Source organism: Saccostrea echinata, unplaced genomic scaffold (genome assembly GCF_033153115.1).
Source record: "Saccostrea echinata isolate AGI-Se365-2 ecotype Australia unplaced genomic scaffold, CSIRO_AGI_Sech_v1 ptg000029l, whole genome shotgun sequence".
In the NCBI taxonomy this organism is placed as follows: Eukaryota; Metazoa; Mollusca; class Bivalvia; order Ostreida; family Ostreidae; genus Saccostrea; species Saccostrea echinata.
The window spans coordinates 24210237-24237500 of record NW_026889778.1 but is presented as its reverse complement, the minus strand read 5'-3'; the positions used below and the strand labels follow the sequence as shown (position 1 = coordinate 24237500).

The window sequence follows — 27264 nt, the reverse complement described above, 5'->3', positions numbered from 1 at the left end:
TGTATTAATGAAATGGATATTATTGTTTAGGCAGGGTTGCAGATACTCGTGATATCACAGTACCAAGTGAAGGTAATTCTTATAGATATTCAGTAGATAGATAGATAAATGGATAGATAATGGATGAATGGATGGATGGTAAGCATGTAATATGTCCTCCTAGATTGTAGAACAATTATTTTATTTGTTGTCATTTAGAAGCGGAACAGAAACCAAGTGGAAGTGGGTCCACAGGCCCTTTCAAAAGGATTGAAGATGAAGGTAAATAAATTTTATATTTAACTGAGGACATACAAGTATTATGATATGCTAAACAACAATGTAGTAACTAGAATTATGGTAAACTATAGCACAGGCAAAAATTAAAACATGTTCCGACTTAAAACATCCATATGTAATTCAGTATCTATAACTGCAACAAAACATGTGCAAAATATAAAATGGACAAGAAATTTGCCTCATACACTTTGGTCAGCAATTACACTTAAATCCAAGTTTGTACAGAAATCAAAATATATATTTTTGTAAATATCTAGTCCATAATTATACATTTACAAATAAATGAACTGAAAAGACTAAAATGCACATGAAAGCTACTACATTTATATACAACTGATTTGTAAATTGACAGATTTTCTTTTTTTATGTCTATGAAGGAGTGAAGTCTAAACTGGATTTTTTGAGGGCAAAATTCATCGCCAGTAAAAAGAAGATGATTGGTACCACCTTCTCCAAAGAGAGTGAGAAACCAGAGGTAAAGACTTGAAATTAAAGACAAATTAGTTATATACAAGTGTTTTTGTCACCATTATTATTTGCATCATCAGTTTATTAGATTGAAAAAAATTTGGACCTTCTATTTTGTGTGTGGGTGTTAAAAAAAAGGGGGGGGGGGGTCACATGAATCACTCAATTAACCTATTGCCATCTATGTTAGTATATGGTGTGTTAACAAACATTTTCGACTCTCCTCTGAAACAATTGATCACTGAAAATTAACGAATAAAAAATACACAGAAAATTAAAGCTATCATATACTTTTTTTTCTGTTAATAATTTTTTTTCTTTTGGACTCATTCTTGTCGGAATGTTTCAAGATGCTAAATATATTTTTTGCAGCTGATTTGATGCATTGCGTCAATTTAAATTGTTATATAATGAATTGGGTTCTCTATTCACTGCAGTTTTATTCCAATGTCATATTAAAGTCAATTGAGACATGGAATTGACAACCAGGAAACAGAATGCTATTTCTTTGGTAACAATATCAAATTATTTTGGGGTAGATGAAGGGAAAAAGCCGAATGTTTTGTGTGCGATTAGGATGTTATTTAATGCATGGAAGCCTGTGTTCAGTTTGTGTGTTGTAATGTCTTTTCAGAAGGCTGTCATTAAAAATAAGTCAACACTTATTAAAGAGTTCTTCTGATTATAGTGAATTGTTTTGTTGGTTTGATAATAATGATGTAAAATGGTATGTCCCCAGCATTTCATTATAAATGTGTTTTACTGTACTGTTATGAACCTTTGTAAATATCAGAAATGGAAAAATAAAACATTAAAATGTTCAAACCAAATCATGACAATGTCCAATTGAATTTGATTTAAAATAGCTCAGTGTCTAGTGCATTTCTGTTGTTGTTGGTATGTATTAACAGAGTTAATTGGTCTATTACTTGTAAATTATTTAGGCTCCCTACTTCAACATATTTGATTTTGAAAAAAAATTCTTCTTAAACACCAGTGTTTAGAAATTCGCTTCTTGGATCAAAATGAGAAAAGGATCCAACGATTGTTCAATGGAGTGGATGCTTCTATGATATTGAGAGTTGAGAAAGATTCTTCGATGGACAATTGGATGCAGAGTGTGGAAAACAAGTTCAAGACATCATTCACAATGGTACCTATGAGGTTGGAGGATAAAACGTACACAAAGTTACCACGGGACCTTAAGTACCAAGAATTAAAGAAGCGTTCAAAGGGGAAGAGAAAGTACCATGGATTTTACGTTAAAATATATGCAAGTAAGTGTGTGTGTCCATAAATGCTAAATTTATAAATTATCAATTGTTTTTTTTAGTAGAGCCCTCTGAATTTTTTAGAAACGCTTGTTTTAATTAAGATTTTGTATGTGGATGCCCAGTAAAATGTAAGAATTTGGGTTTAACATTTGGGGCATCATTAATTATTATTTGTGGATGGACGAAACAAGTCAATACTTTTAAGTTTCAAACAATTGAATTACAGCACGAGGAAATATTGTAAAAAATGTCAAAAAAGTAAGATTTGTTATTTTGTTCCACTTGATTGATTTTGGTTTGTTTTAACTTTGAAATGAAAATTTTTCTGAACAAAGGTGGTCTGTCGTGCTGATGTATTCAGTATTAAACTTTGAAAATTAATCATGATATCAATTATTCTCAGATGAGAGTTAATAGCTATAAAGTTGATATTTTCTCTATGTTCTGGGGGGATCAAACCTTAATATCTCCCAAACTTTCAAGCAGTAAATTGTTATTATACCAAACAACCTATTACTAAGTTAAGAACTGCGAACGATAGTATTGTTCTCCTGCCTACATCCAAGTCAATTTTCAAAAGTTAACACATTTGAATGATTTTTCAAATCTATAGAGATATTTATATGAATTTTCATAAAACGTTACTTCTTTGGGAAAACAAAGAGAGATAACTCTATAATTTTGGGAAAACTTGTGTTTTTCACTATAGAAATCAACGGAAAATGGAAAATATTTTCAAAACATCTCCCCCCCCCATGAAACAAAAATTCCTTTTTACAGGTGATATGGACTGTCATTTCACAAATTTGTACCGAAGCTTTTTGTGTTTCAACGGGGGGGGGGGGGGGGGCATATGTTTACAGACAAAAAACAACAAAAATGCTTATTTTTTCACCAATTTCAAAGGGGTTTACAGCTAAAACATTTTATTTTATCAATAAAATATGTTTAATTTTATATGAGTAAAACATAAGAAAAGATTTAAGGAACATTTATTCATATCCAAGTATATTTTAAAATGTGTTCATGCTTAAGAGTCCGATTTTAGTGAAAAATATCGTCTACCCCCTTACTTAAAGAGCTGGAATTAGGGGTAATTAACTATTTAACACTGGTATTAATATCATCAGTCAATTACCATTGAACTGTTCTTTGCATTCAACAAAGATTTTACGGCCAAATTGTCATTAATATTGAATTAAATGGGTGTAAAATGTAGGCGGGAGTCGAGAGTTAGCGTGCGTAGTTCTTTAAACAGAATATTTCATTTTCCTAATACTGTAGATCACTTAATTTTCGCAACAGCTTATTTTGGCGAGATAGTAATTGACACTTTATTAGTGAGACAAAGTTTTCACGAATTGTGGTTAGTGCTCTATATAATCTTAAAGAATACTAATATATGCGAAAATGAAATTTTTGTGAGCACTCTGTCTAGTATTATTACGCCAAAACGAAGTTCCCGCAAATAAAAAGTGATTTACAGTAGTTTTCCAACCCTACTAAGGTAAAAACACAGTGAATGTTTACCTTTTTATGTTAATTTGTCCTTTTCTTTCATCATTTGAATTTATTGCTGACTTTGTTTTCTGATATAAGGATTTTGGATATTCAAAGATTTTAGATTCATTCTTTTGTTTACATCAAATGATGGTCACATGTGACTTACAAAGAGTGGAATATGATATTTATTCCTTGGGAGACTTGGTGTTTTATTCACCCTGTCACATGACTGTCTAGACTGATAAAATGATGCATTATGAAAGATTTTTCTTGTTTTATGAACATTATAAATTATCAGCATATAAGAGCTAGGGAAGGAAGGAGTTTCCTATGTAGAGCTAGAATACCAGAAATACATTTTAAGTAAAAATCATTGAAACCTTGTTGTAAAACTGTAATAACAATTAAGCTTTGGATACTGATGTACATTGTTCATTTCAGTTATGTTACAGTATACAGATATCATTAGTCACAATTTTGAATAGAATGCTTTGGTTGGATGTCTAAATTTTAATATATTTTTCAATCTTGCAATTTTGTTGTATTTTCTAAAGGGTCCAAGCATTGAATCAGATAATGTGTTGTCAGGAAGCGGGGTAAATGTAAGTACCTTAATAATACATATGATATGGTAGATATCTTCATATGATACTTTATACAGTATACAGTTTTAATTTCAGTGGTTTCTAAATTTGCATGACATGTATATTAATTGTCTTCCTTACAATGACACATAAATTTTGTGAACCTCATAAAGTTCCATCATGTAAAGAAATACTGTACCTTTAGCTGAAAATTATACATACAAATTCATAAGACTGGTTGGCTCTGTCAGTAAATATATTGAAAGTGCCCGCTTTGCCCACGGTTTATTTCCGATAACCATACAGCATATGATAGATGCATACAATCCATACAGCAAATGATAGGTATAGATCTCTATAATTCAGATGCATTACAAGAAAAAAAAGTCTTACAAATAATATGATTAATTTTACAGGTTCTCATATAATCATCTGTTTCACTGAAATAATTAGGAAATGATGTTTTTCTTTAAACTTCTAACCGAGAAGTGGTGTGTGTGTATGTGCATTGGACTTATTTTGATGTCCAACTGCCTGACAGTAACCAGTAACCAGATAAATTGTAAAATAAATATCAAGTAATCATCATACAGTATCTCTCCTTGGATGATTATGATTTATTCTTCAATTTTTTTAACAGAAGCCAAAAAGTCAGCGCATTGTCCTCTCTGACTCGGAAGACGAGTTTGAAGACCCTGTAAGTTTAGCACAAGTAATAATTGGTTTAAGGAATTCTTAGAGAATATTTATCAATCATATGCAAGAAATTGCTTGAAAAATAACTTTTTTATTTGCACATATCATTTTACACACAATCTACATATAATTTACAGAAATGATTATTCTTATAGGAAAAGAAATTGAAGACAGAAACCCCTAAAACAAGTACACCTGTTTGTACACCATCCAAAGTGGTAATTTGATAATTTTCTCTTGGATAGCAAGATTACAGTTTTATTTTAACTGCACTATATAAACAAATGTAGATGATATTTGGTGGTTATGAGGTAATGGACAAACAATCAGTATATACATGAATTATTGTAAAATGCATTGTATTTAGCCCTTTAAACTTTGTCAGATTGTTACAACTGGTGAACTATGCAAGTTTTAATCTATATGAGACTATGAGTTGCCCATTTCAGATTGAATTTTGAATTTCATATTTTACAATAGGTACATGTAGCAGCTATTGACGAAGATCTACCCATGCTTCATTCTCCTTCAAAGGTAACAAAGTGTTTTTTTTTACAATTATATAAGTCCATATTAAAGTAATGTACAATTGGACAGGTTTTACTTGTGTTCATTTAATTGATGCATTTTATGTTATCCCTATTAAGTTTCCATGGTGCTTAGAAAATTGCAAAAAGGGAGATAATTCTTTTTTTTTTCAGATAAATTGAGACTTAGAAATATTTAAAAAATTATATTTTATTCACAGATCTGCCACACAAATACTTAATGATATATTCTCACTAACAGATATATATTTACTCCTTTGTTTGCAGAAAGAGAAGAGAACATCCAGCCCTGGACAATCATCAGTAAGATTACAAAACTCACTGAATTTGTTTTGTTTTAACAATTCCCACCCAACACACTCCCCATAGTTTGAGTCAATTTTCAAGCAAATTTTTTTATTCCTTTATTTTTTGGTAAGCTTACAGGGAATAACTGGAAATTTAAAAAGGCCAAGTATAAATTTAATGGGTATGATTTTCAACAGATTTCAACAGGTTTGATTTTCATGTACTCTGACGGTGAAATAAAGTTGCATCCTCTGAAGTGTATTTGTATTTAAAACAAAATTAACATTACTTGTAATGTTCTGTATTACAAACTTTGGTTCTAAGATATTGTTAGGTTTAAAAAAAACACCTAAGAATGCCATTTTCAAGTATTGTACATAATCGCTTGTATTTTCAAAATGATAGTAAATGTGTTACCAAAAAATTTGTCAACAAAGCAAAAAAAAAAAAAATCTATTTGTGAAAAGGTTGATCTCTTTACAATACCATTCTGATATACCATTATATACCAGAGTATGCCAAATTGGGGAATTGAAATTTTGAACTTTTATACGATCCTTGGAATAAGCCAGTTGTTTATGTTTTAAAAATAAAATAACATCACTTTGATGACTTTTCACAATAGCTTTCACAATTATATAACATACCATTGATAATGGATCTACAAAATACATTTGCAGATTGAGAAAGACAGTGAAGAGCTGCCAGATATTCCTTTACCTATGACATTAAAGGTACATGTAATGTAATGTAATATAATGTAATTTAATGTAATGTAGTGTAATGTAATGTAATGTACTGTAATGTAATGTAATGTTGATTTACTTGACAATTTTAGGATACAGATGCATCTATATGTACAGATGATGAAGACTGGACATCAAATCTTGAAAATAAGGTATTGATTTCTGAAATTTGCAGGTTAAACATCAAGAGCTTGAACTACATATACATGTATCTATTTATTTATTTTTGACACAAAAAAGTCTTTGATGACAAGAAATTGCTACATAGAATAACCAGTGTTAGTGTATTTTTTAAAAACATTCCTTTCCTTCATTTGAGGCTTGAATTTCATATATATACCTAATATGTCGTACGATATATAACATAACTTGGGTCAGTTTACATTTTTTCTCACATAGATGAATACTCGACATTCCCTGAAAAAATGTTGAAAAAGTTAAAAAAAAATTTAACCTGAAATGCTACCAGATATGGTATGCAGGCTAAATAAGGTAATCAAAACACAGCAATTGTGCTTTTCATAAATTCATGTTTTCAGCCCTGTGTTATGATCCATGGATTGCAATAAATAATGCAAATTCATTTGTCTCTGGCACTTTACTGTAAGCATGTTTTACTGCAACTGGTCTGTAATGCCCATATGCCTTGGTCTGTCACTCTATGCATACACATCAGGAAAGGGATGATTAATGATTATATACTGAAAATGAATTAATGCTTTGAAATCTGCTCCATGGTATTAATCAGACATTTATGATGAGCAATGGTGCCTCTTTCAAAATTGTGAATTTCATGGCCTCTGGTTTAAAACATGAACCAAATTCAGTTGTTGGAAAGTTATTACATGATACTCAGGTGACCTATAAGGGCCGGGATCATCTTGTTTTTTCTAATATTTATTTGCTTATCTAAAAATTTATGATTTCTTGTGGGTATTTCTTGTATACATTAATGTTTATTCATATATACAGGTGGATGAAGACAATATCCTGAAAGACTTTGAGGAAGTAAGTATCAGTTATTATTTCTCTCTCTCTATGTTTGTGGGACTGTGTGTGTGTCCACAGACAAACACACAAACCACAAAGAAAAATGCAGTGATAGAGCTCCACTTCTGCCCCTGCCTGAGGTTGAACTCTAGATATACATGTAGTTAAAGAATGGAAGGGGGAGGGGGAAGAAGAGTCTCAATAGTTTTTGTTATTTGTTATTTTGTTACATTGATAATTACACTTAAAAGTGCTCTATATTATTGGTAAACAAAATGCTTCTTTTTAGTAATAAACAAGAAAAGGATGTTTTTGGTGTAAAAAATACTTTATAATATTTGAATCAACATTCATTATAAGAATTTTTTTTACTGAAAGGGGGTTCATGTAATGATGAAAACTTGTTGTTTGTCAGACTTTGAAATATTGAATTAAGTCAGTTCACAATGCTGAATGATATTTAGACATCTTAAAAATATAGATTACTTTATTTTTGTCCACTGCTTTAACTGAAAGTGGGGAATTTTAATTTTGGTCTGTCTGTTCTTCTGTATGTATTTCTGTCTGTCTGCAACACTTGTTTCAGAGCGATAACAGGAAAAGCTTTTGACCTTTTGCAGTGAAATAATACACAACAACTCCCTAAGGCCTAAGAGAGATCCCTATTTATTTCATGACCGTAGGAAAGAGGGGGTGCCCCCCCCCCCCATTTAAATTTGCCACTTGTAGAATACTATAGAGAACATGGCTACTATATGCCTGTGCCCCCTCAATAATAACATCTGATGCCCCGCCTTTTTTTTAGCTCACCTCGACGAAGTCGAGATGAGCTTATGTTATACCCCCGGTGTCGGCGTTAGCATCGGCGTCCCGGTTAAAGTTTTAGAAGCAAGTCTATTCCCAAGTAACTATAAGCCCTACCTGGACCAAACTTGCATGGATGATGCATCTAGGGATGGACACTGTCACACTTGCTTCGGATGCTGGATCTGATCTACATTTTCCAGATGGGTGACCAGGTTAAAGTTTTTGGAGCAGGTTCATTCCCAAGTAACTATAAGCCATACCTGGACCAACTTGCATGGTTGATGTATCTAGGGATGGGCACTACCAGACTTGCTTCAGATGCTGGATCTGACCTACATTTTCCAAATGAGTAACCATGACAATGTGTTTGGAGTAGCTCTATAATTATATAGGCTGTTATGATTTAACTTACATAGATGGTGCATTCCAGACTTGCTTCAGATGTAGGAAATGAAAGTCTGACATTTTCTTGATTTGTGAAAAGCTTAAAGTTTTTGGAACAGGTCAATTCCCAACGAACTATAAGACCTTCTTACACAGAACTTGCATGAATATTGTTTTCAGGATGCACACTAACTATAAAGAAAATATGATGTGAGATTTGCATAACTTTTACTGATAACATTCGTTGAGGTGAGCTTCGTAATCTTTGATTACCTATGTTTTTTGCTCGTCAAGGAATCTTTGGTAGTTGATAGTGCCCCCCCCCCCAAACTAAAATTGCTTTCTATGGACCTGTATTTTTAGGTCAAAAGGGAAAAAATCAAGTCATAAATTCATTAATTCTCTCTGTTTTAACACTTTTGTTTTCGCATGAAATCTCAAGAAGCCTTTGAGCTTTCTTTTGCAGTGAAATTTTATACCACAAATCCCTATGGACTAAGGAAAACCCCTATTTATTTTAAGGTCAAATTAAGTCAATGCCGTAATTTCATACATTCTGTGTGTGTGTAAAACTTTCATTTCTGGGCGATATCTCAAGAAGCTTTTGCAATGAAATTTATACCATAACTCCCTTTGGCCCTGGCCCTTTTTAAAGTGTCCCCCCCTCTCCCAATCCACTCATGCTCTTCTCTTTAGCTCACCTGAGCTTGAAAGCACAAGTGAGCTTTTCTGATCACATTTTGTCTGTAGTCCGTCTGTCTCTAAACTACTTGCATTTTCGACTTCTTCTCCAGAACCACTGAGCCAGTTTCAACCAACTTGCCACAGAGCATCCTTGGGTTAAGGGGTTCAAGTTTGTTCAAATGAAGGGCCACGCCCCCTTCCAAGGGGACATAATTAAGATTTATTGAAAAATTAATACCATTTTTTAAAAATCCTTTTTTCAAGAATCACATGGCCAGGAAAGTTGAAACTCCTGTGGAAACATCCTCAGGTAGTGAAGATTCAATTTTGTACAAATTATGACCTCCGGTGGTAGGGCGGGGCCACAATGGACGATCAAAGTTTTACATAGAAAATATATAGGAAAAAAATATTTTACATAGAAATATATAGGAAAAAAGTCTTTAAAAATCTTCTTCTCAAGAAAAGCAAAGCCATGATTGGTCATATTTATATGGAAGCATCCTCAGGTAGTGTAGATTTTATCTTATTCAAACCACGATTCCCGGGGGTAGGGTGGGGCCACAATGAGAGATCAAAGTCTTACATAGGAAAATATAAGAATATCTTTTTTTTCTCAAGAACAGAAAAGCTATGTTTAGTCATATTGATATTGAAGCATCCTCAGGTAGTGTAGATTCAAGTTCAAATGATGACCCCTGGCATAGGAAGGAGCCACAATGGGGGATCAAATTTTTACAAAGGAATATATGGGAATTCTTTTTTTAAAATCTTCTCAAGTACAACAAAGCCATTTGTTATATTGACATGGAAGCATCATCAGGTAGTTTAAAATTCAAGCCCCCCCCCCTCTAATCTTTTCAATACTGGACTGATTTGTGCTTTTGCCTAACCCAATGTCCTTAGGTGAGCGATGTGTCCCATGGGTATCTTGTTTCATTAAGCTGGGACACAGATTATCTGAATTAGCTTGTCTGTTTTGGAATTAGGTACTCTTTTCATTCCTTCCCTCATCATTGTGTTGATAGAAATTAGATTACCAAAATTCCATTTTTACTCAACCATATGAATGCTGTGTAAGCTTGCATGCATGGACATTTATGAGAGCCTTGTGGAGAATGTTTTCTTGTAGTAAAAACTGCTTCAATTGGATTTTATCCTTAATTCTTACAGATGATGCAGAAAAAAAGAGAAAGGCAGTTGGTAAGCATAGTTGTTTAAGTTTTGTATTGCGTATGTGTCTATCAACGTGGAGGGAATTAAAAATGTAAAGTAATTCTTGTTATTAACACAGTTTCCATGCATTTATGCACACAATAAGATACTTTATGATATCATATTTTAGACAGAGAGGAACATGCATACTTGTGAAGGCATGATTTAAATTAATACTAAAGTTCATATAAATAATACTGTAGGTTCCTCACATTACAAGAGTACTCAATTTCATGATTCTGCCATTTAAATTTGTTTCAAATCATGAGAACATAAAATTGTGAGCACCAAAGTTTTGTTATATGTGAACATGTAATTTCATATAGTTTACAGATAGCAGAAAACTAATCAAAATAATCCCAAGATTTTAAGATCTATGAGGGGTACTTGTGGCATTTTTATGTTGATAATAATTCCCCACCATGAAATGGGAATCTACAGTACAAGTTACTAACATGCTACACGAAAGAAGCTTGTGTGAGATATCAAGGTGAATCCCCTTATATGTTTAGAAAATTGAAGAATTTCTGAAATGCTTTTATTGTATTTTGTGTAAATGGCACACAACATTTTACATATGACAGATTTAATCTTTGTATTCTTTGTTTGTCGGAAACTGTTCTTTAAATAAAAACTGTTTAATTCCATTTAGAATTTCTTACATGATATATATATATATATATATATATATATATATATATATATATATATATATATATATATATATATATATATATATAATATCCTTGAACAGCACTGACTCTTGTTTACTAAAAAAATAACTCCCTGCAACACACGTTCTCTACCCCTTTATATATACATTAGGTTGCTCATCAAGAGCAATGCTCTTATCGAGGTCAATTACATAATAAATACATGTATATTGGTCGCTCACAATTTGTACTATCATCCTACTTAACAATTTTACATAAGGCACTAAATGAAATAACTAAAACAAAAAATATTTCAAATATAAAACGATTTTGCAACTATACATGCTGTAGAATTACTGTTCTGGACAAAATTATTTTTATTAGTTTTGTTTATCTAGCTTAAAATGAAATATACATATTTGAAATAAACATGAGTTTATTTTTTCAAGTTTGCAGAGAGCACCTTCATCGACTTCCCGACGAAAGAGGATGTCAGAAAAAATCTGTGTGTTGTTTACGAATGTCATGGAGGTCTTGCGATAAATCGACCGTTTAAATATGGTGACACAGTCAAGGTATGTTAATTAGAGGAGGAGTGTATCAAGGAGATACAACTTTGTTAAACACTTAAGAGTAACAAATTTAAAGTAAATTGTATGCAATACATGTAGCTACCATACAAGATGCATGTATTGTAAACATAATTTTTATTTTCATATACATTAAATTAGGTATATGTGCAGGTACTGAAGAACCTAATTTTATGTGTTACTTAAATTGCTCCAAGTATAAATCATATACCCTGTGTGCCAGCATTTCATGTGCTGATTTGAATTAAAATTCAATAACTTGCATGATTTCTTGTACTTTGGTATTTAATTTTTATTAAATTAAGCACATGAATAAATACAAGTTATAAACACCTAATTATGTCATTATTATTTCTTAGAGTGTATATAGCTGGATTATACAACAAATGGATCCAGAAATTCTTCCCCCGGTGTTCCATTTAGAGTGCTCATCCCCAACCAGTTGCCAGAACAAAGGATGCCCCCATATATATGAATTGGGCAACAGCTATAAAGTTAAGGTAGAGGAGTTGCCGGATGTCTTATACCTTCGTGAAGGGGTAGGTATTTCATGTACCATCTCTGAAGATGCAAAGAATTGTAATTGCATGGATGTCATAAAGTCAGTCTCTGTATTAAGCAGTTAACTGTAGTTAGAATTAGATTCATTCAATTAGCTAAATTCACTCCAAAACCACCAAGAATTATTTCTGAGTAGGCAAAAATTTAATGGCATAAAAAAATGAATACTGAAATATGTCGAAAGAAATACATTGAGAAAAAATTATTTTCACCTTTTCAGTGTTTTGCTGTAAATGATACCTTTACTGGTCTTGGGGATGTCCTGATTTAGCCAGTCAGCAGCTTTCAGGAATTTTGTGGCGGCCTTCTTTGCTTTACTTTTGTAATCATTAGTTTTTTAGTATTGTAACTGGAGTTTTTTTCGGGGGCGGTAATGTGGCCACTCCAATTACACTACATTTATATAATATGAAATACTGAAATACTTTTTGTATTTGTTAGTTTTTTTAGTATTGTAACTGGAGTTTTATCGGGGGTGGTAATGTGGCCGCTCCAATTACACTACATTTATATATATGTAATACTGAAATACTTTTTGTATTCGTGAGTTTTTTTAGTATTGTAACTGGATTTTTTTCGGGGGCGGTAATGTGGCCACTCCAATTACACTACATTTATATATATGTAAAACATTTATATATATGTAATACTGAAATACTTTTTGTATTCGTTAGTTTTTTTAGTATTGTAACTGGAGTTTTATCGGGGGCGGTAATGTGGCCACTCCAATTACACTACATTTATATAATATGAAATACTGAAATACTTTTTGTATTTGTTAGTTTTTTTAGTATTGTAACTGGAGTTTTATCGGGGGTGGTAATGTGGCCGCTCCAATTACACTACATTTATATATATGTAATACTGAAATACTTTTTGTATTCGTGAGTTTTTTTAGTATTGTAACTGGATTTTTTTCGGGGGCGGTAATGTGGCCACTCCAATTACACTACATTTATATATATGTAAAACATTTATATATATGTAATACTGAAATACTTTTTGTATTCGTTAGTTTTTTTAGTATTGTAACTGGAGTTTTATCGGGGGCGGTAATGTGGCCACTCCAATTACACTACATTTATATATATGTAATACTGAAATACTTTTTGTATTCGTGAGTTTTTTTAGTATTGTAACTGGATTTTTTTCGGGGGCGGTAATGTGGCCACTCCAATTACACTACATTTATATATATGTAAAACATTTATATATATGTAATACTGAAATACTTTTTGTATTCGTTAGTTTTTTTAGTATTGTAACTGGAGTTTTATCGGGGATGGTAATGTGGCCACTCCAATTACACTACATTTATATATATGTAAAACATTTATATATATGTAATACTGAAATACTTTTTGTATTTGTTAGTTTTTTTAGTATTGTAACTGGAGTTTTATCGGGGGCGGTAATGTGGCCGCTCCAATTACACTACATTTATATAATATGAAATACTGAAATACTTTTTGTATTCGTTAGTTTTTTTAGTATTGTAACTGGAGTTTTATCGGGGGTGGTAATGTGGCCACTCCAATTACACTACATTTATATATATGTAAAACATTTATATATATGTAATACTGAAATACTTTTTGTATTCGTTAGTTTTTTTAGTATTGTAACTGGAGTTTTATCGGGGGCGGTAATGTGGCCGCTCCAATTACACTACATTTATATATATGTAATACTGAAATACTTTTTGTATTCATTAGTTTTCAGTATTGTAACTGGAGAGCTTTATCGGGGCGGTAATGTGGCTGCTCCAATTACACTACATTTATTTACTAGTATATGTAATACTGAAATACTTTTTGTAATCGTAAGTTTTTTAGTATTGCAACTGGAGTTTTTTTATCGGGGGCGGTAATGTGGCCGCTCCAATTACACTACATTTATATACTAGTATATGTAATACTGAAATACTTTTTGTAATCCTTAGTTTTTTAGCATTGTAACTGAGAGTATTATTGGAGGTAGTAATGTCACAGCTCCAATTTTATCACAATAAACAATTTGATTCAATAAATTCCTTTATGAACAAACATGACTTTGAAAGTGATGATAATATGACTTGTCCACTTTATTTGGTCTCTTACTCTGCAAGTAAAAGCTGCTTTGTGGTATTAATTTCTGCATCCAGCATCTTTACCATAACATGGTTGCTCCTCATGGTCAAAAGGACTACAGTACAACACTGTTACCTTGAACATGCTTACTGGTTCCATGTACAACAAAATCATGTTTACTTCATTTTCAATCTTGTAAGTGAGATGGCATATGGCAAACTATCATTCTTTACATGAAAACTGTAAAGAATCCCAAAGAGTAGTTTTTTAAGGAGTTTGAAATATTTGCATCACAATTTTTAATTTACTGAGAGAAAGTGTCTGTTAAATTTTTGGGAGCAGGTCCCATATGTATTTTATTACAGGTCTGAACTTCACCAAACTTGCAAGGATTGTGCATCTGGGTATACTTATGCACTAAATATACTTGGATGCTGAATCTCAGATGCTGGATGAAGTAAACGTTTTTGGAATAGGTTAAATTTCTTGGAGCAGACATCCTGTGATGGCCATATCATAGTTATTAACTTATTACTGATAGAATTTCTGCTAAACTTGGACAGTTGATGTATCTTGTGATACTTAAAGGTGCTTGGACACAGATTTGAAGTTAATATTTTCTCAAATTTTCTGCATAATTTCATGGCTTGTATGTTGCTAGAGCATTTCATACTAAAATATAATAAAAATATTATTTCATCTCGAAGTTATTGAAACTTCAAATTTCTGGACGCGTTTGATTGACACATCCTTGCACTTTCACAAATTGAGTTTTAGTCTTAATACTTAAGAAAAGTGGCAATTTTGTTGTGTATTAATGAAAAATATTAAAACTATAACCCAGAAAAATTCAGAGTAGAAATGTTCGAAAGCAAAACCCACTCACAGTATTGTCAGTCTGTGCTCAGTGGTGTGTGCAGACTTTAACAATTGAACACACCCGGTGAATCGTAAACATTAAGAATAACAGAGCTCGTGCCCTGTTTACAAAAACAGTTTACGTTTCACGGGTGTATTCAATTTGTTAAACTCTGTACACAACACTGAGCACGGGCTGACGATATTAGTGAGGGGGTTTGCTTTCCCATATTTCTACTCTGAATTTTCTGGATTATAGATGTAATGTTTTTCATTAATACACAAAAATAGCTTCTTTTCTTAAATATTAAGGATAAAGATAAAATTTGTGAAAGTGCAATGATGTGTTAATCAAACGCGTCCAGGAATTCATAGTTCCAATAATTTCCAGATAAAAGAAGTTTTTAATTTTCGTGTGAAATGCTATTGCAATATATATGTCGTGATATTATACAGAAAATTTGAGAAAATATTAACTTCAAATCTGTGTCTAAGCACCTTTAAGAATTGACATATTCGGATGCTGAATCTAAGCCAAAGGTGTCAGATGTTGGATGAGGTTAAAGTTTTTTGGAGCAGGTATACCTGTGTTTAATGCCAAAAGCTCTGACCCAGGGTCATGAATATCACAATTTTCCTTGATTATCCTAACCATACACTCAGTATGACTGCTAGAAGCCAAATAGCAAAAAAAGATAGAGTTTCCTATACATTCATTAAAGGCACGCCCTAAAAGCAGAACTCAGGGGCCAAGAATTTCACAATTTTGGTTGAGACATCCCTGTTCACCACAACAATCTGCTTGGTTTGTCTGTTAATTGTCCAGTAGTAGAGAAGAAGCTGGGGCAATAAATATCACAATTTTAGTAGAGGCACCCCTGCTCATCATAACTATGTGCTTGTTTTGTATGCTGAATGTCCATAAGTAGAGATTTTTGAAATTGCATCAATTTTTACAGGTTTAACCCAAAGTTTCCAATTATATAAATACATTTTTCTCAAAGAAAGTATAACAAACAAGAGGCCCAAGGGCCTTAACGGTCACCCAAGTACAATAATTTAGAGAATCCATAAACTGATAAATGAAGCTTTGTTGCCCCATAGCAAGAAAAATAGTACGATTAAGATCAACAAAATAATTGATCTAGTATCTTTCTATCTGTCCCCCTTTTATCACTATTACCATGAAAATTTTCAAAGAATTCACACATTTTCACTATAAAATCAAATAGAGCCCCCCCCCCCTCCCCCTCCCCCCGAGAAACAACAGAACCCCTGGAACCACAAGTTTTAAAAATTTTGTAAAAGCATCCTTGCTCATCATAACTATACACTTGTTTTTTGCTTTATAGCCAGGAGTCGAAAAAAATATTTTGAAAGAAATTATGAATTTTTACTACATAATCACCAGAACCCTTGGCCCAGGGGCCATGAATTTCATAATTTTGAAAGAGGCAGTTATGCTCATCATAGCTATATACTTAGTTAATTTATTTAATACCCAGGAGCAGAGAAGAAGATTTTCAAAGATTTAATGCATTTTCACTATATAATCAATAGAGCCCCGCCCTAACGCCAGAACCCCGGACCCAGGGGCCATGAAATTCACAATTTTAGAAGAGGCAGTCTTTCTAAACATAACTATGTACTTAGTTAGTTTATTTCATACCCAGGAGCAGAGAAGATTTTCAAAGAAATAATGCATTTTCACTATATGATCTATATAGCCCCGCCCTAGCACCAGAACCCCTAACCCTGGGGCTATGAATCTCACAATTTTGATAGAGGGCTCATATCACAATCATGCCAACAGTTTGACTGCTTGATGTCCAGGAGTAAAGAAGGTTTTTAAAGATTGCATCAATTTTGGTGGTTTTAGCCCCACCCCTAAGGCCCCAGGGGGCAGGGACCATGAAATTCACAATTTTTGTCCCCCTTCACCCATATATGCTATATGCCAAAATTGGTTGAGCAGTTTCAGAGAAGAAAATGTTTAAATGTTAACGCACGACGGACAAAAACAGATAGCAATAAGTCACCTGAGTGACTCAGGTGACCTAAAAATTAAAGGTTTAATTTATTTGCCTTTCACATGTGAATATTTGTTTTTCATTTTTGAATTGGTCTTCTGAATTCATGACATAAAAGGAGTTGAAATTATCATTTTAAAGTCAGTGCCAAGGTTTCCAAAATGCTAAACCAGTGCTCCAGGAACGAGAACTACAGTGGCCAATGTTTTTCATTCAACATACTTATTCATATCCATTTGCACATTCGTAATAAGAAATTCTAAAGAATAGATAAATGATGACACTACTACATAATACAAGAGGCCCAGGGGCCACATCGCTCACTTGAGCACTCTGGCAAGGAAAAAGCAGAAAATTAATCAGTTCAGTATTAGTAAGTATAAATCTGACCAATCACTTTTATGCTGTTCTCAAGGAGAATTTTTAAAAGATTTTTTCCTATGTATTCCTATGTGGAACTTTTATTCCCCTATTGTGGCCCCACCCTACCCTCGGGGGTCATGATTTGAACAAATTTGAATTTACACTACCTCACAATGATTCCACAAAAGTTTCATATTTGTCAAGCACAGTGGTTCTTGAGAAGGTTTTTAAATGATGCCATTAATTTTTCAAAAATTTTTAATTATCTCCTTTTGGAAGAAGGCAAGGCCCTTTATTTGAACAAACTTGAATTCGCTTTACCCAGGGATACTTTGTGGCAAGTTTGGATGAAATTGGCCCAGTGGTTCTTGAGAAGATGAAAATGTGAAAAGTTTGCAACAATGACGCCGATGACAATGGAAAAATTTCGATCAGAAAAGCTCACTTGAGCTTTAATTTGGCTCAGGTGAGCTTAAAAACTGTGGACTATTTCATGATTAAAACTTCCAAAGTTAAGAAACAGTGGCAACAAATTATAGAATGCACAAATACATATCGATAAGCATCTATAATACACACTGTCCTTTATAAAATATTAGCAGAGAACATGTTTTTAAAATTTACTATTCCCTCAATAGTCCTGGTTAAATTTTGAAAAAAAAAATCATTTGCATAAGGCTTCTTATAATCAAGATTGGTAAATTTTAAAGAAATGTTATCTTGTTAAAGTTGTTCATTATTTATGTACTTGGTATATGATTAAAAACCAAAAGAAAGAAGGGCGAATAGGGCATGTACAAGCAAGCTCACATACTCTATACTCCAACATACCCTTGACTGCTACACATTTTGAATGGCATGTTGTATGCATTGAATACACTAGTAAATAAAAGAGGCAAACCCTAAGAAAACCAAATCTGCACTGCTCGAAATTGTCCTTACTAACTAGTAAGGTTCATGTAATTCTAATCAGTCGTGATGACAAACTGTTTTCGCAGTATTAACGTCAAACAAGAGGCCCATGGGCCACAATGCTCACCTGAGTAACTTTGGCCCTACTGTTCTTCAACAGATTTTCCTCCATGTAATACCTATTGTGGCCCCATCCTACCCTAGGGGAGGGGAGTCATGATTTGAAAAATATAGAATCTACACTACCCAAGGATGCTTCCACATAAATTTCAGCTTTTCTGGCCAAGAGGTTCTTGAGAAGAAGATTTTTAAAGTTTTTTCCTATATATTTCTTTCCATATATTTTAATGCAAACTTGGGATTTCCTATTGTGGCACCACCCTGCCCGGGGGTCATGATCTGAACAATTTAGAGTCTACACTACCCCAGGATCCTTGTATGTGAATTTCAGCTTTTCTGGCCCAGTGGTTCTTGAGAAGATGTTTAGAGATTTTTCCTATAAATTTCAATGTAAAATTTTGATTTCCTACTGTGGCCCCACCCTCCCTTGGGGGGGGGGGGGGGGGGGCATGATTTGAACAATTTAAAATCTACACTACCCCAGAATGGGTTCACATACGTTTCAGCTTTTCTGGCCCAGTGGTTCTTGAGAAAAAAAAAATTTCAATGACCCCACTCTATTTTTCTCTTTTTTTGATTAACTCCCTTTGTAAGGGGGCTTGGCCCTTATTTTAAAAATTTAAATCCCCTTTACCCAAAGATGCTTTGTACCAACTTTGGTTAAAATTGGCATAGTGGTTCTCGAGAAGAAGTTGAAAATGTGAAAAGTTTACAGACGGACAACAGGAGACCAGAAAAGCTCACTTTAGCTTTCAGTTCAGGTGAGCTAAAAAGTTCAAAAATGGCCAAAATTCCCAGAAAAAAAAAAATGGAACCAGATTTTCCTGTATATATGCTCATCTCCACTTCATGTCTTTAATAACTAAAAAAAAAACTCATGGAATTTCTTTCAATGGTTTCAGAGTTGCAATGACCAAAAAAAAAGAGGGGTTGTCACATTAGAACATTATACCCCTGCAACTTGTAGAGTGGATTATAAACATAGAATTACCAACATAGCTAATATTACTACCATAAATCTGTTGTCTGTGAAATGTCAATTTCCAACATCTAATTAATTCCAAAGCATACCAAAATTTTAAATAGTGTAATTTTGAAAAACTAAATGCCATTTATTTTATTGAGCAAGTCTGCACTCGATTTTTTTCTCACGGTCTACTTTAATGAAACAAGAACCTATTCTGATAAGCAAAAGCTTAGAGTGATTATAAAGGCAGATGAACAGGCTGATGGACAGAAAAGCCAGTACCATATAATAACGCATGTAAAAGACTAATATAAAAAAAGTGTATGTTACAGTGCTGGTGAAAACATACAAAAAAGGAAGAGAATTATAGGAATATATTACGTATTTATAAATCAGATCAAGAATTCATTACAACCTATTGATAAATGTATTGTTCCAGTATATCTTTGAGTGTTATATACATTGTTTTTGCTTCTAGTTCTGTTGAAGGATGGTAATTGTCACAAATGACATCAAGAGCTTCCTTAGTGTCTTTATCCAGGTCATTTTCAAAGCAGCATTGGTCCTTAAGGAACTGAAACTTTTCATCGTTAACATTGATTTGATGAATGTAATTTCGGCACTGTGGATTGCCTGAAATAAAATGACATAATTATTAAATAACAACATGTTTTTCCATATAAAATACATTTCATACCATACCATACCAATTTCAACTGAACTCCATGTGAAAGTATTATTTTAATACCTCATCAGCAGTGGAAATAAACCCATTCAATAAAATACCAGAGAGAAACTACTGGAGAGAAAGAATGTTGACACTCTATTTTGAAACCCTCATCAAAAGCATGGTACAACAATCTCAACAATTATTTCCACTTTATACACTTGAAAATTAATTTAGTTTTAATGGGAAAACCCCAAAATTATATTAAATTATTTTCATTATTTCATGTCAATTATCAACATTAATTTACATAGTTTTAAATGAGACTGGATGTTTATACAGAAGAATTAAATGAGTAAATCACTGCACACAGAACTTCTCAGTAGAAGTCATAAATGCATAATCATAATATAAATCATAATGCAGTGTTTGAGTGACAGCCTAAAAATCAATGCCTCTATTATCCGCGTATGAAATTTTGTGTCTAAAATTGGCGCCCTTTCCCACACTCTGTGTGTGTGAGAGAGAGAGAGAGAGAGGGTGGGTGTGATCTTTGTTGTTGTTCTCCTCTGTCAATGCACTTTTCCCAAACTGTATTGTGCAATTCTTATGTATTCTAAAAAATTACATACATGAAATTAACTGACCTAACATTTCTGGAACATGATAAAGGAGTTCTGGAATCCCAGGAACAACATCGCCTGTTTTTTGCTTCCTGATTCTATGGTAATTCCATGCCAATTTCACCTCCTCCAATTCTTTCCTGATAATTTGCATGTAACAATATTGAACTAATGTTCTGAAATAAAACATGGTTACATTAGTTTTTGGGGCTTCAAAACTAAATGCACTGGTTAAGAAACATTCAATAAAAGATCACGAATTTTCTTTAATGATGAAACCACACCTTCTAGGGTTATAGATTAACATAGTAATTGGGCAAAACCACATAACAACAGAGGATATTCACAAATAAATTTTGACATGGCAAAATACATGTACAGTATATGTATGTACTGTTCACCACAGGTATTCTCTTTGGTCAAAATGGCTAGTATTTAGAATAAGGAATTTGACAATCTAAATACACATACAATTAACTGAATTGGTAAGATACAAGTGTACAATGCCTTGAATAATGTTGCAGTTTGTAACAGCCTGAATATTATACACATTCCATTATTGCAAGCAATCAAGGGTTACCGTTGAAGGTCAATGATTTCTAATGTACACAAATTTCAATGTTACCCCCACTGACATGCAATATTTAAACATTTTCATATGAAAACAGTTGGATTTCTTTGGAAAAAAGGGAGAGAATTGTAAAATATCCAGTTAATGGAAACATTCATGGATGAACAGCCAGCCTACATTGTTGTTGTTTTTCTTCTATGTCAAAAGCAAACTTACATATGCAGTTTTTCCCCGATTGTAAAATGGCCATCCTTTTCCAATTCCTGAAAACAATAACAAATTTTTAAAGAAAAAAAATGGAAAACAAAAAAAAAAAACAAAAAGAAAACAACATCGGATTTCTTACATAAAATAATAGAAATCTCATATTTAACCTTAAAATGATGTATCCATCGATCTGTACATTTCCCTCGTAAAATTCCCCACCATCTCTCAATCCTCTTAAAAAATAAAAATTGAAAATTAAAGTTAAAAATTAAAGATAATTAAAGAGTCATACTGATAAACTTCATTATAAGTCCACATCCATTTTATTTTTTTTCAAAAGGACAATATTTTCAAGATCAAACTCAGTAATTATCAATATTTAAATATTTTACAGCATGCAAATTCATCTTTTGTGTCTCACAATTACAAAACTTAAACTGTCTGTACATATGAGTAAAACAATATTTAAAAGTATTCTACCTTAAAAAGGAAAACAAAAAATTGAAACCATTTATGAAAAATAAAACCAAACCTTAATACTTGAATCAGAAAATTTGGCCCAGAACGCTCCTGACACACAGAGAGAATAATGTTTACTGTGATACAGACTCAATAAACAAAAACTAAATCTATGAACTCAGACAGACTATTAATGAAAAACTTGCTGCCTTCCTTTGCACATTCCTTTCATGACAAACTTTAGGATAATTGTATTTAATTTTAAATAACCTCTGACCCTGCATCATAACTTTTACATTTTTCCTTGCTTCTCCTACCCATACAGTCACTTAGTTTCCCTGCTGGGTGCCTAGTAGTAGAGAGGATTATAAATGCAGCTTCATTTCATTTCCACCCTATAGCCAGAATCTTTGACTGTAGGACCGTAACTATAAATATTTTTGGTAGATGCTTCCATGATCATTCTAAACATACACTCAGATTGGATGGTATGTGGCAAATAGTAAAGATTTACAAATAGTTAATGCACATTCACTACTAGTATATGACCCTAACACCAGAACCCCTGACTCTGGGGCAATAAATTTCACCACTTTGATAGAGACTCCCTTCCTTATCCTATCCATGTACTTAATTTGCCCAATAGATACCAAGAAGTGGAGAAGAATATAATAATTTTTATATTCACTATATGACCAATGTGCCCCACCCAAACACACAAACCCCCATTCCTGGGGCCAAAATTTCAGACTTTAATTAGAGGCCTCCTTGTTCATCATAACAATGTAGTAGTTTCTCTGCTAGATGCCATGGAGTAGAGAAGAAGATTTAAAATCATGCATCAATTTCTACAACTTTTTATCCAAAATCTCAGCTCCATTGGGGTTGGAGATAATGAATTCCAGAACTTATATTCCTTTTCCTCTATAGATGTTACCCACCAACTCTAGTGGAGATTGGCTCAATAATTACAGAGGATAAGTTCAGCATGTAAAAATTGATAATGGACAACAGACAAAGACCAATGGCAATAGGTCACCTAAGTGAATCAGATGACCTAAAAATGCAAGAAAGACATGGGTATATTTTGAAAGAAAAATCTATAAACCTGATTATGTGTTGATTTGCCATAAATAAAGGCTTTTTTGCAGAAAGAATCTTCATCATCTTCTCTTAAGAAGTTCTGGATGGCTGCTACAGTCCCATTCTCTGTTCCTTTTTAATAAAAAGTAAAGTATCATTTTTTTAAGGAATTATTTCACATTTATCTTAAATAAAAGGCTGCTGTGTCAGGGACCCTTTCACAAAATGGTGTAGACTTTGGCTTAATTTATTCTGACTCAGGTAAGTGAATATTCATACAGGCCTAAGTTGCGTTTCTGAAAGCGACTCGTTTGGGTTTCAATGCCTTAAACTGTGTTCCTCTCTGCTGAATACAAACCTTGCATACATCATACTTTATTTTGTTTGGAGGCTATGATTATATGTGAGAATTCAATTTTCCAAATTAAGGTACCTTTACACATGGTAAATATATAATAAAATGTGTATATCATTATGTTGGTTCAGTATATATATATACATGATACTAAAATTCAATTCATTCCTTTTTTTTAATTAAGTGATACATTTTCAGAGAAAACACAGAGGATCCCCAAACAGAAGTGGAGGTTGAAAAAACAAAGTACTGTAATAGCACTTGAACACATTGCAGCAGAAAAGGAAGCACAATTAAGGAAACAATGCATAAAAATGATTTTCACTGGTTATGTTATATTGAATTTATTATTGAATTGATAGCACGGTTTTGACCCTCACAATGTAGGTTTATCAGGAGAGTGTCAGTTTTGACAACCTGGGACAAACCTTAGCACTACACTTAATCAAGACAGTTTGTTGCACAAAAGCATGAAACAAAATTAACCAAATGTTTGTGCTGCAAAGTTTAAAACAGCAGAAGGCAATATTTATTAAATAAGAAATCTAAATATATAAAAGAAATAAAACTAACCTGCATCACCCCTTACAATATGTGGATATCCTGAAAAAAAGAGGTAAATGATCATTTTGTTTTAAAAATCATCAAACATTTCAATAAAATTGGAAAGGTCATCTTTATCATAACAATATGAAACACAAATGAGTATTTATCTGCTTTTACTTATAAACTTTTGAAAGAAATTCCATTAGCACTTACAATTACATTCCATTTTTTTTAGGAGAACATTAAAGCATTACCATTAACTTGTTCTAATGTGTTTATAAAATATGCTGCAATTTTCTTTGGGTTTTTATTACTGATTCCTGCTTCGCACCAAAGCACGTAGCGAGAAAACCTAATAAGAAAAGGAAATTAATGAACATTTATCTAAAAATCCTGAAGTGGTTCAAAAGTTAATCTGAGAAAATTACAATCACTTGTTGTATACAAGATTCATAGTGTTTCATAAATGTTTTCCTAAAACAAAAGTCTTTAAAAAAAAAACAGTTTACCCATCAATACAGCCACTGATGTGTATTCCGTATGGACTCAACTTATCATACTGGTCTAGAAAAAGAAGATTTATCCCACATTAATATTTCTTGAAATACTGTTTAACATAGATCACAGGCTACAGGTTGCCACTGCAGTTTTCTTTTTTTAAAGTTCTTTTATCTTTATATATAGAAAGATAAATTAGCAAGCCAATTGGCCACTTCTTGTCTGGCCTCTCCACCATAACAAACAATGTTATGTGCCTGCTTGCTTAAGGATACAAGATATTTAAGGAATCACTGTCTAGTTAGTAGAGTATGCCAGGGCATCAACGATAGTGGGAAACGTGGGATAATTTGCATAATGGGCGAAGCCCGTTATGCATAAATTATCCCACGTTTCCCACTATCGTTGATGTCCCTGGCATACTCTACTAACTAGACAGTGATTCCTTATATTTCCATTTCACAGTGAAATAAGATTGTGAATTTAGATTTTAAAAGTGTAGACTAATAGATTTGAATTACACGAGGCCTCACATGTCAATTTCAATAGTCCCCGCCCACTAACGTCAAACACAAAGACAGTCGCACGAGAATTACATGCATATTAGGCCTTCTTACCTCCTGACCTTTCGCTTGGTGAAATTTGCATTCCGGTGGAATCATCAAGAAATCAACTCTCCTAACTTTCAGAGTTATCACAGAGAAAACAAATAGAAATGGAAATATTTATCTTTTTACCCTTAAAAATAAGTAGCATCTACCTGCATATATATCAATCATTTTCATCTATAATTAAGGATGAGCATATGTTTCAGTATACCATTGTTAATTGACAAAAGTATCATCTTAGACCATCTTTGTCTCAGAGGGCTTTCATCATGTACACTGTGCAATCCAGCCAACTAATATAATTAATTTACAATGACCATCAATCATGCATCCAGAGATCAAAAATTACAATCCTCCATCTTCAATACAGCCAAACACGAAATATCCTTAATGTTTACTTTTAAGGCACTTGATCAACATGTATGTTTAAGAAAATAGGTTGGGTGAGGGGGAAAGAGAGAAAAAAAATAAGAAAAACTGTCTTGGGCTAATTTGATATTTACCTATATGCCATATCCAATTTGGACCTAAAAAACAAAATGGCAAGACTTTGAAATCACATCGACTACATAAAACCCCTCCATTTAATGTTGTATAGTCATATGCTTAAAAAAACTAAAAATCAGAACTTGTCTCCCTTACATTTACCATAAAGAAAATGTTCAAAGCATAATAAAGTGCACAAACACACACACAAGACACATACCTACCCTCCCTCACACACCCTATCTCTCACACACACACATGTAGTTAAATTTAACCTTTACTGAGGTACTGCCTTCTTTTAAGTTTATTGCCTTTCCTTCTGGACATTCCTTTAGGGTCTAAAGTGGTCATTATTTCTCGTACCAGTTTTCTGAAAGTCCAAATATTTTAAAGTGGATACATTTATTATCATTAAATAACTTATTTAACATATGCAGATAGTATAATACCCCATCCCCTCCATCCACACTATCCTGTTTGTACTTGCACCTTAAACTTAATGAATAGCAAGCATTCTGAGAGTACTGCACAAGCAAGAAAATTCTGATGAGAATACATGTATTTGTAAATTTGTTTTCATCTAGAATTATTCTGAGAATTAAACCATACAGAAATTTCCTTCTCTATTGGAGGAAGGTCTTAGTTCCTAAGGAATGAAACTACACATAGTTTCATGCAAACTACCTTTTTTTTCATTTGCACATTCTATCAGTTATTTTGAAATTATATAATATATGAGGACTGATGTGAACTGTGGAAACGACAAAGAAGGAAAAGGTCTTTTCAAATATCTTCACTATAATTTAAACCATTATAATAATGTAAGAATAACACAAATGCCTAAATGTATACCTGGTAATTGGAAAATGTGTACTGCATGTGCATTACCTGGTCGTACTGTGCGAACACATAAAAATCCAATTTAATTAGAAAGAAAATAATTATTTCACTTAATGTTTTCTCAAGAATAAATTCCTTGAATTCATTGAATTGCAATATTGAATATAAATTTTAAATGATCATGAGCATCATGTCTATTTGAAGGATAAACCTGATTGGGAAAATGAGAAGTTCCAAATACATGTAAATAACTTCATCATATGTTTCTCATTAGGTAGTGACACATCAAGTTTCAAACCAATTATCCACACCATGTCAAGTAAAAATTGTGGAAAAACAAATTAGGGATTAAAAACAGCTAGTATGTATGTAAACAACAAATATAAATTACCTTCTAACAATGTATCCATAAATAAATCTCAATCTAAAGAACACATCGGATACACTTCTATCTGGCTTTAGAGACATTTCAAGCTGCAATTAAAATCTGTGAAATTATTTCATAAAAATTGATTTTTTTCATTTTAAAAGGTAAAATAATGCTTTGAAGTGACTAAATTTTAATAATTTAATAATATTTAATTGCAGTTCCATAACTAATCACAAAATTTTCTAAATAAAATTACTGAAAATGATTTAACTTTTACCTGCTTTTACTAAGCAATTCAAGAATTCAAAGAAAAAATACACGTCATTCAAGCATCAAACTTATTTGTTGGGGGGAGGGGGGTT

General features: G+C 32.6%; 2 protein-coding genes and 1 long non-coding RNA gene across 3 annotated transcripts; 2 read left to right on the top strand and 1 right to left on the bottom strand.

Annotated features, from left to right (window-relative positions):
- Positions 1-36: 36 nt before the first annotated feature.
- Positions 37-1892, top strand: LOC133195730 (uncharacterized). The gene is made up of 4 exons (XR_009722238.1): positions 37-72; positions 199-261; positions 657-754; positions 1745-1892. It is a non-coding gene; the product is annotated as an uncharacterized LOC133195730 (long non-coding RNA).
- Positions 1893-1937: 45 nt separating this feature from the next.
- On the top strand, positions 1938-12574 carry LOC133195725 (uncharacterized). The gene is made up of 13 exons (XM_061331655.1): positions 1938-2024; positions 4079-4126; positions 4749-4805; positions 4960-5022; positions 5285-5338; positions 5620-5655; positions 6321-6374; positions 6479-6538; positions 7359-7394; positions 10425-10454; positions 11569-11694; positions 12069-12248; positions 12491-12574. The coding sequence occupies exons 1-13, from the start codon at positions 1998-2000 to the stop codon at positions 12539-12541; spliced, it is 822 nt and encodes a 273-aa protein (XP_061187639.1). The 5' UTR covers positions 1938-1997; the 3' UTR covers positions 12542-12574.
- Positions 12575-19758: 7184 nt separating this feature from the next.
- Positions 19759-27001, bottom strand: LOC133195724 (uncharacterized). Its single transcript, XM_061331654.1, has 11 exons — positions 26924-27001; positions 25968-26062; positions 25710-25733; positions 24610-24664; positions 24355-24452; positions 24128-24157; positions 23225-23331; positions 21825-21890; positions 21667-21713; positions 20904-21055; positions 19759-20222 (listed from the first exon to the last, which is right to left on the bottom strand). The coding sequence occupies exons 1-11, from the start codon at positions 26998-27000 to the stop codon at positions 20005-20007; spliced, it is 969 nt and encodes a 322-aa protein (XP_061187638.1). The 5' UTR covers position 27001; the 3' UTR covers positions 19759-20004.
- Positions 27002-27264: the final 263 nt, after the last annotated feature.

What these genes read in the sequence shown, in the direction of transcription:
- LOC133195724 (XM_061331654.1), bottom strand. Translation starts at nt 27,000, where the DNA reads ATGTCTCTAAAGCCAGATAGAAGTGTATCCGATGTGTTCTTTAGATTG. An exon ending in GCAAATCAACACATAATCAG is followed by an intron (nt 21,891 to 23,224) that starts GTTTATAGATTT and finishes TTATTTTTTAAG; the next exon opens with AGGATTGAGAGATGGTGGGG. An exon ending in TCATGTTCCAGAAATGTTAG is followed by an intron (nt 20,223 to 20,903) that starts GTCAGTTAATTT and finishes ATTTTATTTCAG; the next exon opens with GCAATCCACAGTGCCGAAAT.
- LOC133195725 (XM_061331655.1), top strand. Translation starts at nt 1,998, where the DNA reads ATGGATTTTACGTTAAAATATATGCAA. An exon ending in TGCTTCATTCTCCTTCAAAG is followed by an intron (nt 5,339 to 5,619) that starts GTAACAAAGTGT and finishes CTTTGTTTGCAG; the next exon opens with AAAGAGAAGAGAACATCCAG. An exon ending in AATATGGTGACACAGTCAAG is followed by an intron (nt 11,695 to 12,068) that starts GTATGTTAATTA and finishes ATTATTTCTTAG; the next exon opens with AGTGTATATAGCTGGATTAT.